General features: G+C 42.0%; 1 protein-coding gene across 2 annotated transcripts in view; it reads left to right on the top strand.

Moving 5' to 3' along the window:
- The first annotated feature begins 575 nt into the window (after positions 1-575).
- The window catches only part of GPR39 (G protein-coupled receptor 39), an 87,298-nt gene continuing 69,807 nt past the window's right edge, over positions 576-18,066 (top strand). Inside the window, exons 1-2 of one of the 2 annotated variants that reach the window (XM_031053455.2) lie at positions 576-926; positions 1,277-2,017. In XM_031053455.2, the coding sequence (XP_030909315.2) occupies positions 908-926; positions 1,277-2,017 (760 nt within the window). In that variant the 5' untranslated portion in view covers positions 576-907. The other variant, XM_005153772.3, reaches the window with a different exon arrangement.

The following is an 18,066-nucleotide window of genomic DNA, read 5'->3' as shown; positions in this document are numbered from 1 at the left end:
ATGTTTTGAATTACTGCTCAAATGTTTGGTTTGTCCAAGGACTCTGTGAATCTCATGCTCTGCCAGGGAAGGAGGGGAGGCCAGGAGGAAGAGAGACAGGACACCTGACCCAGGCTAGCCAAAGAGGTATTCCATACCATAGCACGTCATGCCCAGGATGTAACCGAGAGTTACCCGGAAGGCCTAGGACTCTCTGGGGACTGGAGGAGGTATCGGTCGGTGCTTGGTCGGGCAGGGTGGGGTGAGTTATGGGTCAGTGGCTGGTGAGGTGTTGTATTCTCTCCACTTGTTATTTCCTTTCTCATTATTATTATTATTATTGGTAGTAGCAGTAGTGATTTGTGTTATTCCTTAGTTGTTAAAGTGTTCTTATCTCAACCTGTGGGAGCTACATTCTTTGGATTCTCCTCCCCAACTCTCCAGGAGTTGGGGGAGCAAGGGGGGGGGAGGGGGGAGTGAGTGAATGAGCTGTGCGGCTTAAACCATGACAGATGTAAATCAGTCCGTGGCTGCACAAGCTGTGTAACAAATAATGCTGTGACAGATACCGAGGTCTTCATTAAAGGAAAGGTGAAGCAGTGAAGCATGTTGGCATATGGAAGTCTAAAGCCCAGTTAATATTCAGCCTGACCCCACCAACCTAATCTATCCCTGAGAAGGAGCTCTTATTGCAGGAAGTGCATTTCAAACATGAGTGGCTTGTGCCAAGATTTAGGTTAATGTTTAACAGAGAAGTTATAACCATGCAGAAACTCTGACTTCCTCCTCCTGGGGCAAGGACCGAAAGCTGCCTTTGCTTGCAGAGGAAGAGGCAAATGTTGAAAGAAGAGCAGTTCAGATCACAGAGGTCTGGAGAACGGCAGCTTCACTTTGTAGAGAAAGGAGAAAAATCCAAAAGGAGCAAGAGATGTTTGCTATAGAGATAGGTAAGATCTGAAACACTTTTGTGCTCGGCTCACTGACTCAGTGGCTGTTACTAACAAAACCCACAGGTGTGGCTAGTTGAGACAGGTTTGTTGTGCCTTACTGCTCTAACCTGTGCATTGCAGTGAGAGGGGCAAATCAAGAAAGGATCTGTTTGCTGTGAGTCTGAACATCAGAAAGGGCAGAAGGCTTTTTCTCCCTCCTCTTCCCCCCAAGGGGTTTCTCATGGCAGGACAGACATCCTCTTCAGACTGTTCTCATCTCATTGACCATAGCCACATCCCTGAGTTTGAAGTGTCTCCTTGGATTAAGATCACTTTGGCCTCCGTGTATGTCTGCATCTTTGTTGCAGGCATCCTGGGCAACAGCATCACCATCAAGGCCACCAGGATCCTGCAGAAGAAGGGCTACCTGCAGAAGGAGGTCACAGACCACATGGTGAGCCTGGCCTGCTCTGATCTGCTGGTCATCCTGCTGGGTATGCCCATGGAATTCTTCAGTGCCATTTGGAGCCCCTTTTCTACTCCCAATGGGAACGTGGCTTGCAAGCTCTACTACTTCCTCTTTGAAGCCTGCAGTTATGCCACTGTGCTGCATGTTGCCACCCTCAGCTTTGAGAGGTATGTGGCTATCTGCCACCCCTTTAAGTTCAAGGCCATCTCTGGACCCCGCACGGTGAAGCTGCTCATCGCTTTTGTCTGGGGGATGTCTCTCATAGTGGCTCTGCCTCTGCTCTTTGCCATGGGCACAGAATACCCCTTGGAAGCTATTGAGGGCTACCAAGGTATGACTGCCTGTGACAAGTCTATGCCCAGGCACCACCTTCCTGATCTGAAGCACAATATGACCATCTGTACCAGCCTCTCCTCCAAGTGGTCTGTCTTTCAGGCCAGCATCTTCAGTGCCTTTGCTGTGTACATCATAGTGCTGGGATCTGTTACGTTCATGTGCCACAGCATGATGAAGACCCTGATGATCCACAAGGAAGGAACTGTGGCAGTGAAGGGTGGACTAAAACACCAGGAGCAGCACCTAAGAAAAAGTGAGAGCTCAGAGGGAAAGAGCTCCAGGAGACAGATCATTTTATTCCTGGGTAAGAGCTTTGTGTTACTCTGCCTCCCCTCCACTGCCCCCTTTCCACATGGGAAGGAAGCCCAGAAGCCTCCATTTTAGCTCACCATATGGGGGATATATGTTTTAAAACTGGGGCAAAATGATGGAGAGAAATACTTTGGTTGCAATTATATGTTTTTAAGAAACTGATTTTCCTCTGTGTTTTTAACTCATTCTTTTTGCTGTTAGAACAGGTGGGAGGGAATAAGAAGGAAAATTCCATTTGCTCTCTGCTGTTTATGTTGTTTGATTATCCTGCATGCCTACATGCAGCAATATGGGTAACAGGCTGTTGCTGCTTGATCTTTGGGGTAGCAATAGGCAATGATTGCCTGGACATAAAGTAGCTCTACTTGTATGTTTTCCCATTAAATTACAAATACGTGCATAATTAGTAAAGGCTCTTGATAGGAGGGAAGAGTGCCTTGCGAGATCTGAAGTTTGTCCCACCTACAGGGCATGTCCCTGTTAAATCAGAACGCTCCCTAGAGGGTAGTTACGTAGTCTCGGCAATTGTGGCTGTGGATGTGTTGCATCCAGGCATTAAGAAAGCTGGGCTGGAGAATTGATTTGGTCTTGCAAATTGCTGTTGCCCTCTTTGAATTTTTTTTTGCCTGGTTTTATTTGAAGGCCTTGGAATTATGTTTGATTCTGATCTCTCTTGCCACATTTGTCAGGCAAAAACTAATCAAGTTGTCATTTCACCAACTTGAATCTTTCTGGGCTGTGATCCATGCAGTCTCCACATTTGTTGATGCTCTTAGAAGCACCCTTAATCATGCCCTGGCTGCATTACTGCTAGTTCTTGTTTTGTTGGGTTGCTTAATATGATACTGGATATAATAAATGAACCATCTAGAGTGTGAATGCAGAGTAGACCTAGTATTTCAGTGACGCTTTTTTAGTGTTCTGCTTGATATTGCAGAGGCAGAATTGAAACTTGTGGATCTGTCCACTTCTAGCTTTATGTAAATAAGATATTTTAAGATTCGTTTTTTTTTTTTTTTTGAGCATTCTCTGGTTTCTTGTCTAGTCTTGCTTTTGCATGGCTATGATACGAAACTGCAGGCTAATGAGCTGAGATTGCATCTAGCTCCGTTTCTGTCCACCTGAGCTAGAGGTGGGAACATGGTGAACACTTGTCATACAGACAAGGCATATGACTTAAAGGTTTGGGGAAAAGGTGGAGCTGCTATTGACAAAAGGTTTCAAATGGGACATGTGATGCGCCAAGCTGTGCAGAGCTTTTCCTTATCCTCAGAATGTACACCTAATGAAGAAATTGTCTTGTGCAATTCAAGAAATCATCTCTGTGGGATGGGAGGTCCCATACCTCAGTGATTAAAAGGTCTTTCACTATCCTTACTTCACTGAAAGTCCTGATCTCTGGGTTAGAGGCTTAGCAGCAAATGCTAAAAACAGCATGTTGCACAAAGTGAAAAAAGAGACAAGGCTCTTCTCTGAGTGCCGCTGTAGGATCCTTAAATGTCTGTGGATCTCTCTCCCCTTGTAAAATTATCATCCAGATATGCATTAAAGCTCAGTATAAGATCCCAATCCTGTAGCAAGTTCTAGCTAGGTTGAGAGGTGAAGGTAAATTGCCTTAGCTTTTCTTCCTCTTCTTGGTTAGTGTTCTTGCTTGGTGATGGTTTAGCATGAAATAAGGCTGACCTAGTGCTACTTGCAGGAGTGTTAAAACCTAAGTGAAGGCAATTGGCTTGTGGTTTATCTTAAGGGAATTTGTTGTCAATATGTGACAGTTCCTCTGTGCTCTAGCTTTCTGGAGTTAGTAGATACTTTCGTGAATTCTCCAAAATTATTTCAGTGGCAAGATTCTTAATACAAGTCTTGCTAATTTACTTGGGTTGAGACATAATAAACTGAGGAGGAAGAAACTGTGGCCTGCATCCTTAAGAACAATGCAAAGCAATTTAATTTGGAGATTTCATAAGAGTGGTGCTTTAGGGAAGATTTAACCCAGAAGAAAAGAACATATAGATTGGTTACAAATCACTGAATTTATATATAGTGATTTAGAAGTCCTCTTTGTTTTTCATTTAACAGATGGGTCAAATTAAAACAAATACTTGCACATTCCCAATGTATTTCACTTTTAATGTGAAATGTAAATGTCAGTATGTAGCAGGATGTCTTTGAACATCTAACAGCAATAAAAACAATTTAGCATTTTCTTCTTCTAGCTGTTAAGTTCTTAAAATTGTTAAGTTCTATAAAATGGAGATTAAATTCATAAATCTCCTGGGGATGAGAAAAAGCTAAGTAGAAAACACAAGAAGGAACTGGTGTTTTTTTAGTGTCACATTCCTGTGTGGCACTTGAAATAATCATAAATTTGAATTGTAAATGTTGAAAGACTACTTGGCATAGGTAGTATGTACACTTGCAGAATGGGTTCCAGCTGGGGTGACACCACTGCTATGGTGGAGGAAGGTGACAAGGGGCCAAGGGAGAGAGCTCCACCATGCTATGCTGGTCTAGGCCCATGTGGGGAAGAGCTTATGTCCAAGGAAGGTAACTGCAAGGTTCAAATATTTCAGCTTAAAGCCCAGAGGGTCTGTCTGGGGATTTGAAGTTGTTGAGGTAGAGATGTCAGTTCCTTCTGTTTCTGACTACCTTGCTACGCTCACAGTGAAGAGGAGGGTCTGGCAAAATATGCCAGGTGCTGGTGGTGGGGGTACTTCCAGGGGCTGTTCAGGTCAAATTTTGGTAGATTTGCTCCAGTCTAGGAATGAAACTTTGTCTCAGTGTTTTGGAGAAAATCAGTTCTGTTTTTATAAAGTAGTTTGTGCAGTCCTGGTCCTTCCAACTTCCTTCCCACTTACTGTTGCCTTCAAGACAAACATGATAGTACATGCAAGTCTGCTTAATGGTCCTGCTCCCAGAATGAGGCCTTTTGTGCTTTTGGATAGACTGGGGTATAATTCCTGCAGTCTGGGAGTGTGTGAGATTTATTTGATCACCTTCTGAGTCATGTGGTAAAACTCCACTTCCTCAGTGGGTCAGCCAATCCACACAAGCAGCATCAAAGGAGGTGTTCCTGCCCCTCTACTCTGCTCTCGTGAGAGCTCACTTGGAGTATTGTGTGCAGTTCTGGTGTCCTCAACATAAAAAGGACATGGAACTGCTGGAACAAGTCCAGAGGAGGGCCATGAGGATGATGAGGGGACTGGAGCACCTCCTGTATGAAGACAGGCTGAGAAAGTTGGGGCTGTTCAGCCTGGAGAAGAGAAGGCTGCGTGGAGACCTCCTAGCAGCCTTCCAGCATCTGAAGGGGGCCTACAGGGATGCTGGGGAGGGACTCTTCATTAGGGACTGTAGTGATAGGGCAAGCAGTAATGGGTTGAAACTTAAACAGCAGAGGTTTAGTTTGGATCTAAGGAAGAAATTCTTTACTGTAAGGATGGTGAGGCACTGGAATGGGTTGCCCAGGGAGGTTGTGAAGACCAGGTTGGATGAAGCCTTGGGTGGCATGGTTTATTGTGAGGTGTCCCTGCCCATGGCAGGGGGGTTGGAACTAGATGATCTTGAGGTCCTTTCCAATCCTAACTATTCTATGATTCTATGATTCTATAGATCAGACTGGTTGACACTGTGTGGGTTACCTATATGTTGTTAAAGTAGATTTACTTATGTTGGGATAGCAGAGCTTTCTTCTAGTAAAGGTCTACGTGGGTCTCTCTGAGTAGGACCTGTTATGAATAGCAGTAAAAATCTATCTGAACTTAAGTTTTTGAGTGGCTTATAGCAGCACTTGTTAATAAAAGTTTCCCCACCCCTGGCAGCAGAAACTGAATAGCTATAGTGCTTATGAAAACATGTGGCTGATGGCACTTTGAAACACAAGCTTTTCACAGTATTTAAAATCTCCTAATGTGCAGTCCTCCCTGACAGGGATTGATTCAGTCTTTGTAGCTATTCGATCTTGTCTTTCTCCTGTGGCTGTAATAGGCAGGGCAGTGACCAGAGGGCTACCTAAATGATCACAAGGTGCCACTGGGGACCTCTTGCTTCTCCAGCAGCTGACCTGAGGCCTTTGCCAGCACAGAAATGAGCTTTTAAGAAAGGTGTGTTTGGAGATTTATACGTATTAATATAGGTCCTGAAGGAGCTGGCGAATGAAGTTGCAAAGCCACTGGCCATCATATTCGAAAAATCTCGGCAGTCAGGTGAAGTTCCTGATGACTGGAAAAAGGGAAATATAACCCCCATTTTCAAGAAAGGACATGGAACTGTTGGAACAAGTCCAGAGGAGGGCCACGAGGATGATCAGGGAACTGGAGAACCTCCTGTATGAAGACAGGCTGAAAAAGTTGGGGCTGTTGAGCCTGGAGAGGACAAGGCTGCGTGGAAACCTCATAGCAGCCTTCCAGTATCTGAAGGGGGCCTACAGGGATGCTGGAGAGGGACTATTCATTAGGGACTGTAGTGATAGGGCAAGCAGTAATGGGTTGAAACTTAAACAGCAGAGGTTTAGATTGCATCTAAGGAAGAAATTCTTTACTGTTAGGTTGGTGAGGTACTGGAATGGCTTGCCCAGGGAGGTTGTGAATGCTCCATCCCTGGCAGTGTTCAAGACCAGGTTGGATGAAGCCTTGGGTGATATGGTTTAGTGTTAGGTGGCAGGAGGGTTGGAACTAGATGATCTTGAGGTCCTTTCCAGCCCTAACTATTCTATGATTTTATATAAGTGGGTTATAGCAAACAAAGAAGGTGAATGTAATGGAAGGATCATGTAAAAGATACCAAACTCCAACTATTGCAGTAATCATAAATCTCACAAAAATAAGGCACTTCTCATAGCTGAAACTATGTAAGTTAAAAATCTTCAGGAAATGTTAACAGGTGGTCTGGTCACTGGGAGAGGGGAGCAGTATGGGACAAGCCTCCATGCAAGCTACTGGTGGAATGGGCCTCAGCACAGGTGGGTCCATGGCAGCAGTGGCTGCTCACTGGCCATGGGTACGTCCTTCTTAATCTGGTCAATTATATAAAGCAACACTTAAACAAAAGCAGTTGTATGGTTTGTCATCAGACTAGATCTAACTGAACTGAGTTTGTACTTTACAATGAAATGAGGTTTGACTACCCCAGCTGAAAAATGTATTGCTTCTACAGCTTCTGTTATTCCCCTTGGCAGATTCAGTTTTGCTCTTCCACTAAAAAACCTTGATTATTTTGTATAAAACAATCTCAAGCCCCCCACAGTAAATTTGTTGAAATAAAAAAGTCCTTCAGTGTTGCTACATCCTCTGCTTTTCTTTGTATACACTTCCAGTTTGCCCTTTGGAGCAATACTCTTCTGTTTGCACAGCAGGGGAGTCCCACTGTATGGGGCTGCTGGGCACTGTGGGTGCTTTGTTGTTTTCCAGCTGGCATCCGGTCAGCGCTTTTTTGTCTCCTGGCCATGATGAAACATTCGTCAATCCTGAGCGATTCCTTTCAGGAAAGAGAAATATCAAAGTAATCTGGCTGCTGTGAAAGTGTTGAGGTGGATGCACTAAAGCACTGCTGTAACTGCATCAGTTGGCAAGAGCCAGAGTTGCAGCTGGACTTATATAACTGGAGAACCTGCTGATACCAGTGCAGCACTGTTGGCTCCCACATGCCAGGCAGGGCAGATAATTCTCCCTGCTGTCTCTTTCCCATCACTACAATACTGCAGCTTTTCTGCTGTAGGACCTTCTGAGGTAAGATTAATTTTACCTGCATGCCTGGACAGCAAATATCCTACAACTTCTTTATTGAGCAGGGAAGGGCTTATAAGAATCTATGGCACTGCCTTCATCTTAAGAAAGACAGTGTTGTTTTTTTCTTTTATTTTTCTTTAGTCTAACACTTAGGTATGTCAAATACACCGAGAGTTGGCCTGAAGACAGTAGCAGTGATGGTTTCACGTGATGTGGTACATGTAGCCTCAGGTCTGGTCTGCTTTATGGAACAATAGCTGCTAGAGGCTTTACTGAGACTCTGGTAAGTGCCATAGAAGGAGAGTTCCTGCCTTGAAATCCACATAAAAAGGGCAAAAGGTAAGGTCCAGAAAAGCTAGACAGAAAGAGGTCAGTGACCTGACCAAGGCCACAAATGCTGTGGAGAGTCACAAATGCATCTGCTGAATCTTGTGCTAGAACCCTGTCTTCTGATAAAATTTTGAGTTGGAAATTAAAAAGACTTTTTAGAACTTAAGATGGAGTACCATTTTTTTCCTACGTACTAGTTCTGGCAGATTAATGTTTTGCTCAGAATAAAGGTATTGTGTGTAGAAATAGCCTTTCCAAAGATCACTAAGGAAATGTATTTCATAAGGCACTTTGCAAGTGGGTTTTCAGGAGGTAGATTACTTCAAGTAGTTGTGAAAAAATACGTGGTTGTCATCCTCAGATGACTCAGGCACAGTATAAGTTGACAGTGGTAGGACTTGTGTTACAGGAAAATTAGATGCTTCTTCATAGGTTGGAAATTGGCTGGGTTTTTACCTCACTGAAAAAGGTAAAGCTTAGAGACAGAACAAAAGTTGAAAGAATAATCTAATTGATTAGATTCTAGAATACAGCTGCAACTCATGTTCTTTAAACTCTGCTTCATTGACTCCTCTTGGTTCATTGCTTTAATCATTCCACTCAGCCACCTTTCTTCAGAGACTTTCTTGGAGAGGTGCCTGAAGATATATTCGTTGTAGGCTGGATATCATTTTAATCTCTGTGTTTTATATGGTGTCTCCACCCGTGTATTTCCCTGAGCAGGACTTCAAATTATGCAAGACAAGTAGGAAACTAAAGGTATTGAAATGGGTAGCAGGGGCTGAGCAGGTAAAAAGAAATGCTTAGACAAACAGACCAGGGTCTGGCCATTCAGCTGAATGGGACACCTACCCTCTGTCTAGTAAGTTTTTGCTTTTAGGTGCTGCTTCTTGGAAAAGAAATAAAAGCAGATTTACCAACTGGTGTTCCTAAAATTTGTTTTCCTTTTCTCTGCAAAAGTATTAACCTGGTGTCAATGGCAAAACTGATCAATGCTATTGAATGCTGGTAGCACAAAAACGAAGCTCACCTATTCAGCAGATGACAATGGAAAGACTGCGTTCAGGGATCATAGCTTCTCCTTGCAATTTTGTACAAACAATCTCCTTCAAAGAACTGTGAGACTCCTGTTGAGCCAAAAAAAAAAGAAACAAAACCAACAATCAAAAATATAGCACAGTAAAATAGACTCAAGGCAAACTTCCAAAATAATGATATCTCTATGTTCAGTTTTCCCACACTGTAATTTAAAAAATGAACATAAGCAGAAACCAGCATAATTTTTCTCCCTGTTGTACTGAAAGCAATTTTTCTACTTCTGCTTTAACTGGACTCATGTAATAGAAGATTGTGCTTTTGGCTTAAGCAGACAGTCTTCCTTTCCTCCTACGCCAGGGGATGGCACAGTGGTACAGAGAGAAAAAGAATGGAAGAATAGGGACTAATTGAGGCCAGTGCCCCCAGGGTATTTAAGACTTTTGTAGTTTTAATGGAAAAATCTATGTGTGATTACACTTTGCATTAGAGTACTTAAGAATTGCTTCAACATGAAAAGCCTGCGGCTTTAAAGACAACCTAACTGCAAATGCTGTAGTCAGAGAACCAAATTCACCACTAGTGCAATCCACATAATTCTCTATATGTGATATTCTGACAGATATAGGTTCTGTGTATGTATGACCACTGTCTTTGCTCCCATGTGCAAGAAGCTCATGAGGATAGTAAGTGCTTTACTGGTACTTAGTGAAAATCATGACCATGCTTCTGTCTTTCACCTAATGCCTACAATGAAACTGGTGTTTCACCTAGTCTGCTAGTGAGCTATAGGTGCTGGTGTGCTGCTTCAGCCTAGCTTTTCCTGTGGCACATGCAGCACAAGTATCTTTCCTCTTCTTTATGCTCTACCATCTGTGTTGTCCAGAGACTAAGTGGATGGAAAAGGTTTCTTAAGTATTTCTGCTCTATATTTGCTTCTATCCAAAGTCTTTAAGCTCGATTGAATACTGTTACCAGTTTTGACCTTAAACTTAGTATTAATCTTTCCCCCTTCCCCCTCTCTTTAATAGCCCTACTGGTCCTCAATTCTTCTGACATCCCCAGGGTATGTTAAGGAAAGGAAGGAAGGAAGTGCAAGTAACATCCCTTGCTTTGGTAGCATAAGCCAAGAAACAGACAGGGAGCTGCTGTCTCTGGGGAGCTGAGGACTGGCTGTGTCATCTCACCTTCCGAAAAACATGCTCTGTATCATGGCAAACCCTCTTTAGGACATGCTTACAAGAAACAGCCTTGGAAGCTGTCTCTTTAATTCTTTGATTAAGAGTTTATTGTCTTAAGCATTAGTGTTCAGCTTTCTCTCTGTTTTCTTGCTACCTCTTCTGTGCTTACTACCTCATTTGAGACACCATCTCAAATGTAGATTGCTCTTTCAACTCCCCAGTTTCAGTAGATCACAGACTCATTTGAATAGTAGATAGATGACTCATCTGTGGTAAGTTCACAGATGATTTATTGAAGTCTTCACCTGTGAAAACTAAATGCATTATCTATTCCTCTATTGTTTCATATTGCAATTATATCACATTTCACAAAATTAAATCTTTTGTTTTCCTAGCTGATGTTATGACCATTATCTTTAAGCAATAATTGTTAACCTGTGAATTTTAATGGAAGAGAGCTTTAATATCTGCACATTTATTAGTAATGTGAAGCTTTCAATTTAGTCCTACATAACTTCTTGGTTTCCTGAAGGCAACATTTGTGTTAGAAACTGAGAACTAACCATCAGCCACTAGGTTAAAGATTATCTTCTTCCCTTTCATTGTTGCAAGTTCCTAAACCTTCAGTTTTACTGGATAGGTAGTACGTTTAAAAAACTGTAGTTTTTCGTGTAGTAGAAGGAATTCTAAAATTATGCTTTCAGCTAAAGATCAACAGTTAAGATTTCAATTTAACATCTGGCACAATGTACTGTAGCACCTTTTTACCCTTTCTTGAGGGCATGATAAGTATGTTTATGCTGTTAGATGCCAACCATATACTTAACTGAGAAAGCAGTTATCTTTCTGACTTCTGTTGTGGATGCATGAGCAATATAAAGGTCAAAATATTACGGATTAAATGAGTCTGCCAAGAACCTCTTAATTGTATAAATAGTGACTTACAATGAAAGGTGAAACTGAGAAAGAGGTCTGGTATTGTTATGAGCGAACTTTTCCTTGTTTCCCCTTAAGTTGTTTCAAGTCTGTGGTGCTTGTATTTAACTCTCTCTTAAAAGCACTATGTTTGATCTTATGATTTTTTTTAAAGGTATTTAGATTGAAAGTGCAGCTTTTGGGGTTAGAGTTGGGCATCTCTCTGCAGCAAGTGTATGTTTGTAATGGAAACATGCAGAGAGTTCTGTGAGCACTCAAAAAACAGTTGACATCCACCTGCAACAGGAAGCTAAACTTTAGTCTTGACTTTAAAGAAACCCTGACACAGAGGTGTCCTCAGTCAGCATAAATGGCTATCTTTTCTTATGTTTTATTAGGTAGCATCTGTACAGATATTCAAGAAGCTGTTCTACTCCAGTCTCTAGCTGAGCCCTGTGGAAGAGCTGAGATACAGCCCCTTTCACAGGGTAGTCTAAGTATTTTGTCCCTGTTCATATAGTGTTTCTGCAAATCCACCCTGCCCTGCTTCTCCGTATAATATTGCCAGCGTGCTTTTTGTTGAATGTAGTGATTGTCTTATATAACTAAAAGAGAGGCTGCCTTGCACTCAGTCTTTTGTATTAGTGGTATATCTGTGATGCTGCTGAAGATGATTTTGATTTGAAGAAATACTAGAAGACTGTCCTGATTGATCCTTCCTCGAAAAATCTCTGGAGTTCAGTATATATGTTCCCCTTCCAGTAAATTGCAATAACCACAATTATTCTGGCATATTTTCTATAAAGGGTAAAATTTAAATTCTGGAACTTAATGTTGTGGAGGCCAAATCTAAAAGTGGGCTTCAAAAGAGATTAAATGTAACCTTGAAGGATAGCGCTGTCAAGAATAAGATATAATTTCTACCTTAGGAAGTCCTGGTGTATCTGAGTGCCAAAAAACAGTGTGAATAGTACAGAAAAACTCCTCTATGTTCTTTCTCCCACACATGTCCGTGTGGGATCATCATAGAGAGAAATGAATGGAGAGATGAGTCCTAGGTCTGTCCCAGTATGTCTGCTCTCAATCTCACATTTTCTGTATATGCCAAAATAGGCAAGTAATCAGAGTCTGCCTTCAGCCAGGTAGAGGAACAAAAGCTTTTTAAGATGATACAACAAGATGGTGAACAAGAAAAATAATAGATTCAAATGCTCTCCCTCAAGTTTTGGTTATTTTTTCCCCATACCCATCTGCCCTCCCAAACATAAACTTTTCAAGAGAAAAGTGTATTGATTACTGGGTGTGATTTTATTTCTCTGTGTGTGTGTGTGTGCACCAATATGTCTCATTTGATAAGCTCTAGGATTTATTGATTTTTTTTTAAATTCTTTTGCCTGTCATTGTCTTTCCAATAAAGAAAACTTCTGAGCTTCCTGATGAATGAAACTGAACTTCAATTTGTCCCTTGAATGCATCAAGGCTGAAGGTCCTCACCAACTGAATCTCTGTAATGCTTAAAGTTATCTACAGAAGAGAAGTTCTATAAACTGCTGTAACTGAGCCAACAAGCAGAATTAAACTTCTAAGGTAACTAAAAATTGCAGTACAACATCAATAAGGTACACAGAGAATCAAGTAGTCTTTACTGTGGACATGACTGTAATGTGTCAGGTTTTTAACCATTAGATAAGAACTAACATGTTTTGGAGAAGGACAAACAGAAGTCAAAAGCAAGCATGCTGATTTGTTTGCCTTTGCCCTTCAGGCAGTGAAATTGCTAAAAGCCTTACAGCTTTCTGACACAAGTTTATTCAATAGATCATAGAATGGTTTGGGTTGGAAAGGACCTTAAGATCATCTGGTTCTAACCCCCCTGCCATGGTCAGGGGTACCTTCCACTAGTCTAGGTTGCTCAAAGTCCTGTCCAACATGGCCTTGAACACTTACAGAATCACAGAATCCCAAGGGTTGGAAGGGACCTCGAAAGATCATCTAGTCCAACCCCCCTGCAAGAGCAGGGTAACCTAGAGTACATCACACAGGAACTTGTCCAATGTAGGAGACTCTACAACCCCCCTGGGCAACCTATTCCAGTGCTCTGTCACTCTCACAGTAAAGAAGCTCTTCCTGATGTTAACGTGGAACCTCCTATGCTCCAGTTTACACCCATTGCCCCTTGTCCTATCAGTGGATATCACTGAAAAAAGCCTAGCTCCATCATCCTGACACCCACTCTTTACATATTTGTAAACACTGATGGGGCAGCCACAGTTTCTCTGGGTAACCTGTTCCAGCACCTCACCACCCTCACAGTAAATAATTTCTTCCTAATATTTAATCTAAACCTACCGTCCTTCAATTTAAAGCCACTCCACCTTGTCCTCTCACTACTTGTTCTTATTAAAAGTCCATCTCCAGATTTCCTGTAGTCTCCTTTAGGTACTGGAAGCTGCATTAAGGTCTCCTCAGAGCCTTCTCTTCTCCAGGCTGAACAAACCCAGCTATCTCAGCCTGTCTCCATAGGAGAGGTGCTCCTGCCCTCTGATCATCTTCCTAGACCTCCTCTGGACTCGCTCCAGCAGGACCACATCCCTCTTATGTTGGTGGCTATTCTGAACTGTTTGGAATCTTTCTGATTGATTGAAAGAGGTGCAGATCTAAAATGGATGGAATGGGTTCTGCCACAGGTGTTCAGAAGATGTCATTTAAGTGATCTTTTTGTCTTGAAAGCCAAACCAGTTAAATTCTAGTGTAGTAATGATGATATCAACTCATGCCAAAATGTGTAGAAGCACTTACTGGTACTTGCAACTGTACACATACCTTTGAAAGTCTTGGACAATGATTCTAGGAGGATAACTTAGCTACTGAAGTATAATGGGCTAAAGTATATATTTTTTTAGACTTGAGCATTTCAAAAATGCAATATCTAACTACTCTTGTTGAGGCTGTAGAAAAGGATGATCAGAGATGTGGAGACAAACTTTTAACACAAACTAAAATGAGGTTGTATTGTTTCATGTAGCATGTAGCAAAGTGGAGAATACAGCTGCTTTGAGTTGTCTTTACATATATTGAGGTAATGAGTACCAAGGAAAGAGTAAAATCTAGTTTGTACCCTCATTTGAAAATCTTGCAAAACTGGTTCAGTAACAACCATATGCAGAGTGACTCTGGGTATAGTCATTCTGATCTCGTTGTGCAATGAGTTACACTTAGCAGTCTTGCTTGGCATCTTTAGAAACTGCCCAGGGAGCCCAGCCCATAAATTGTCACTCCTTATGTAGAGGACATTGCAATTGCCTTTGTTTCAGTTGTAGAGCCGAGGACATTCCCTCCAGTATGCACAAACCTTCCTCTTCAGCTTAGAGACTTGAGTCTGAAAGTTGTAGTACCCATGATTAACTCTGAGTTTCCAGAGCTTTAGATCCATGTTAATTATGGATCTGCTAAGTTGGTCTATTAAAAAAAAAAAGAGCAATGGAAGAGCAAAACATGAGAGTTTTTCTGAAACTTCCAGCTGCTGGTCTGGTGGGGGCAAGGAGCCATCATTCCTCATTTGGAGCAGTCTCTGAGTAAAGCCAGAGCAGATCTGATCTCTCTGTGCCTGTGGAGGCTTATGGGTGCATACCTCCTCTCCCTTTCAGTGCTCTTCTTGTGCCCTTTCCTAAAAGATTTTCCCCACCTAGTGTACTTGTAAGCAGCCTCAGCAGTTCATTAGTGAAAGTTAATGTGTGGCGTTTTAAGCTTTCCATTGTCTTGATTCCCTTCCCTTTCTTCATTCTTGCTCATATGCACATCTACTGAATTCTAAAAAGCTTTTTGATAGCAACTTGAAATTCAAATGTCCCCTTTTTCTTTGTCTTCTGGTCCAAGCCAACATTTAAATGCATTCTTTTCTATTATAAAAAGCATATTGACAATTTAGGAAACATTGTCCTGCAGTGCAAATGCTCTGATATTACAAAATATTGTCATGTTCTCTGTATTGATCTACATGATGGCATTGGCACAAGAGCTAATGGGTCTACAGGGGCCATGAATGAGTACAGAAAGAAACCAGAAAATTTCTAATCATGAGAAGGACATGTTCAGGGACAGCCTTCCAAGTGGAGAGCTGGACCAAATGAGTTTGATTTCTGGGGTAGCAAATGCCATAATGTCTGCAAGTCCATGATGTGGTTGCCTGTACTGGGAGTGAAGGTGTGTTCCTAGTCATAAAGCCCAGGCCTCTAGTGTGTTGGAAGGAAGAGGTAATGTTTATTGCTCCTTGATGTGGCACTTTGTGACTCCGTATCCTCCTTTGGGAGGGTGCTGAACTTGTAAAGGATGTCCAGCAAGTTTACCCATGCTGAGCATTTCCTGTTGCCAAAAGTAGACTTTCAGAAGGCTGGCCTGGGACCATGCACCTTGGTGCACACATGGTCTGTAAGTGGAGGATCCTCTCCCTGCATGTTTTAGTCTCTGAATCAAGGGCAAAATACCACCTGTGCTGCTCCTCCTCTTGCTGCTGCAGATCTATTCTGCCAGCCTGTCCTGACACCCTCCTTCACAACCTATTTGGCCATTAGTCTCTGTGCCAAATGACTGGTGTTCAAAAGTCTGCCTCCAAGTCCCTATCTCCAAGAGAGAATTACTTTAACCTTATCAAATGGAGGTGAAATTTAAAATGGCTTAATGTTTATTTGCTGACAGGCAGGATTGTCCTCTAAATTGACTGCCGCAGCTCGAACACGGCGCTGTAAGACCAAATCATAACCTCTTGTTGGCCTTCAGTGAAACAATGTTAAGTTTGGGAAGTGGGGATATTTTTTAGCCTCCCTGGATGTATGGATAGCATTCTCATTTTGAAGTTTTGTACAATGAAGTTACATTTTATATTTGCATAATTCAAATAGATGAAATCCTCAAACAGGCACAGAGACTTGATTTCATTAACTTGGGATGCAGCCATTCCCATCTCTCATGCAAATGGCAAATACCTTTCCTGTAAGTATACTTTAAAGATTCATTTCTTTCTCTAATCAAGTGGTGCAATCCTACCCACAGGAAACAGAATTGATTTCTGTTCCCTTCAGGCTGAATAGCACAGACCTTACTTGGGTTAACTTCTGTCATGAAATTTAAAGTTAACCCTTCTGTGTGCTGTGAATCAGCTGAATATGTTCCCGTTCACTGCTCTAACACACTGAAAATGTACACAGTGTAGTTTTCCTGCAAATGTAGCTGTCATTTCAGGGAAGCTCTGACTATTGTCGTCAAGGATCTATTTCCACTGAAACCCTGACCTTGAAAGCTTGTTTTTAAATTTTTGCCTGGGCCTTGAATGCTGTAATTGATTATGGTTGGTTTGGGTTTAGTCTTTAACAATCAAGGTGAAGAATTGCTCCCAAGTCTGTTACGATGTTGAAGGAAGGCAGCTTTCCCACACGGCATGAGCAGTGTCAAAGAGCCACAACAGGCTCTTGCAGGCCTTCCACAAGGCACTGACATTTTTGGTTGGAAATGAAAATGGAACAGAAATGCTCCTCTCTTGGTGCTGGCACCTGCACCTTGCTTTTTTGGGGAAATGAGAGCACTCTACTGCATTAATGCAATTTTATAGCCCTCAATGGAGAATTAAAGGTATCTACTGATGGTTGAAGTTGCCTTAGGGAATAGTTTCTCACACCATGTAGTCTGAGCCCACGGCTGGGACTCCTGTCCATAGCAGTGCTCAGAATTTTACTCTCTTCAGGTATGTGGAATTGGCCACATATCTTTGCTGTTTTCTGATTCATCTTCTTCTATCTGGCTTGCTGTTTCTGGTAATAAAGCTCTGCATCTTATTTTCTGTCTTTCAGTTGTATCACTTTTCACTTCGATTGTCTTATATTAGTTGAAAATGGTAGCCTGACCCTTGGCCACTGTGCCACTGTGCTTCTCTGAAACATTTCCCAGTGCTTTCATTGAAAGCAGGATACTCTGCTATATTCTAATGAAGAGCTGCTTTAAAAACAGCAACAAAAATATACAGGGAAAAAGCATATTTTTCTCAGTAATTTTGGATGCTTAGGTTTCCAGTTCTCTTTGTCTTCGAACACAAAGTAGTGATTGGGGAGGGTTTTTTTCTCAGCATTTAAAGTGAATTTATGGTCTGCTCTCTGCCCCTTCTGCCTTCTAGCCTGTAGAAGGGAGCAGTAGGAAGACAGCTGCATTGAATGGCTCAAGAAAACCTAAGATGTCCTGGGTTTTCCTCTTGTATCAAAGGAAGATTTTACTCTGCAACTGGTCCTAATTAGTAAACCCTCCCTAAAGCATACACATAGTGTGGGTTTTGACCTCTGAAAGTACTGGTGTGGGGATGCACACCAAGTAGCGAGCAAAAAGATTGCTCTGGTGTTTTGGTTGCTACTCTAGATGTCAGCTGCCTTTCATAAATGGCTTTAAAGATCAGCACTCTGTTTCCCAAGAGCTTTTGATCAGCCTGGCTTTACTGCTTCATTTAGTTAAATTTTGCACTTCCCCTTCAAACCTCTGAGTTGCCTAGGGCACCAGTGGGGAATGCAAGGCCTAATACCTGCTGTCTCTCAAAACAAGCACTTGACTGGGATATGGTCTGCCTCTGCTTTTCTTGGGCTTCATGTGACACCAAAAAATGTGTTTTTTTGATACCAAGGAATGCTGAAACGGTCTATATCAATATATACCCACAGATGTGTATATACATACATACATACATAGCAGTATTGACTAATTAGGAGTAGCCATTCAGACCAAACTATTTGGTGTATCTCAAGGCATGAGGAATTGTGAGCAGCTTCTTCACACTTTGGACTTTGCCAACCAAGAAGGCTCTGGGCTGCTAAGTGCTGCATTTT

The sequence above is a fragment of the Melopsittacus undulatus genome, chromosome 4 (genome assembly GCF_012275295.1).
Source record: "Melopsittacus undulatus isolate bMelUnd1 chromosome 4, bMelUnd1.mat.Z, whole genome shotgun sequence".
NCBI classification, from domain to species: Eukaryota; Metazoa; Chordata; class Aves; order Psittaciformes; family Psittaculidae; genus Melopsittacus; species Melopsittacus undulatus.
Note: the sequence above shows the minus strand (reverse complement) of the source record. Positions and strands in the feature narration are given on the sequence as shown.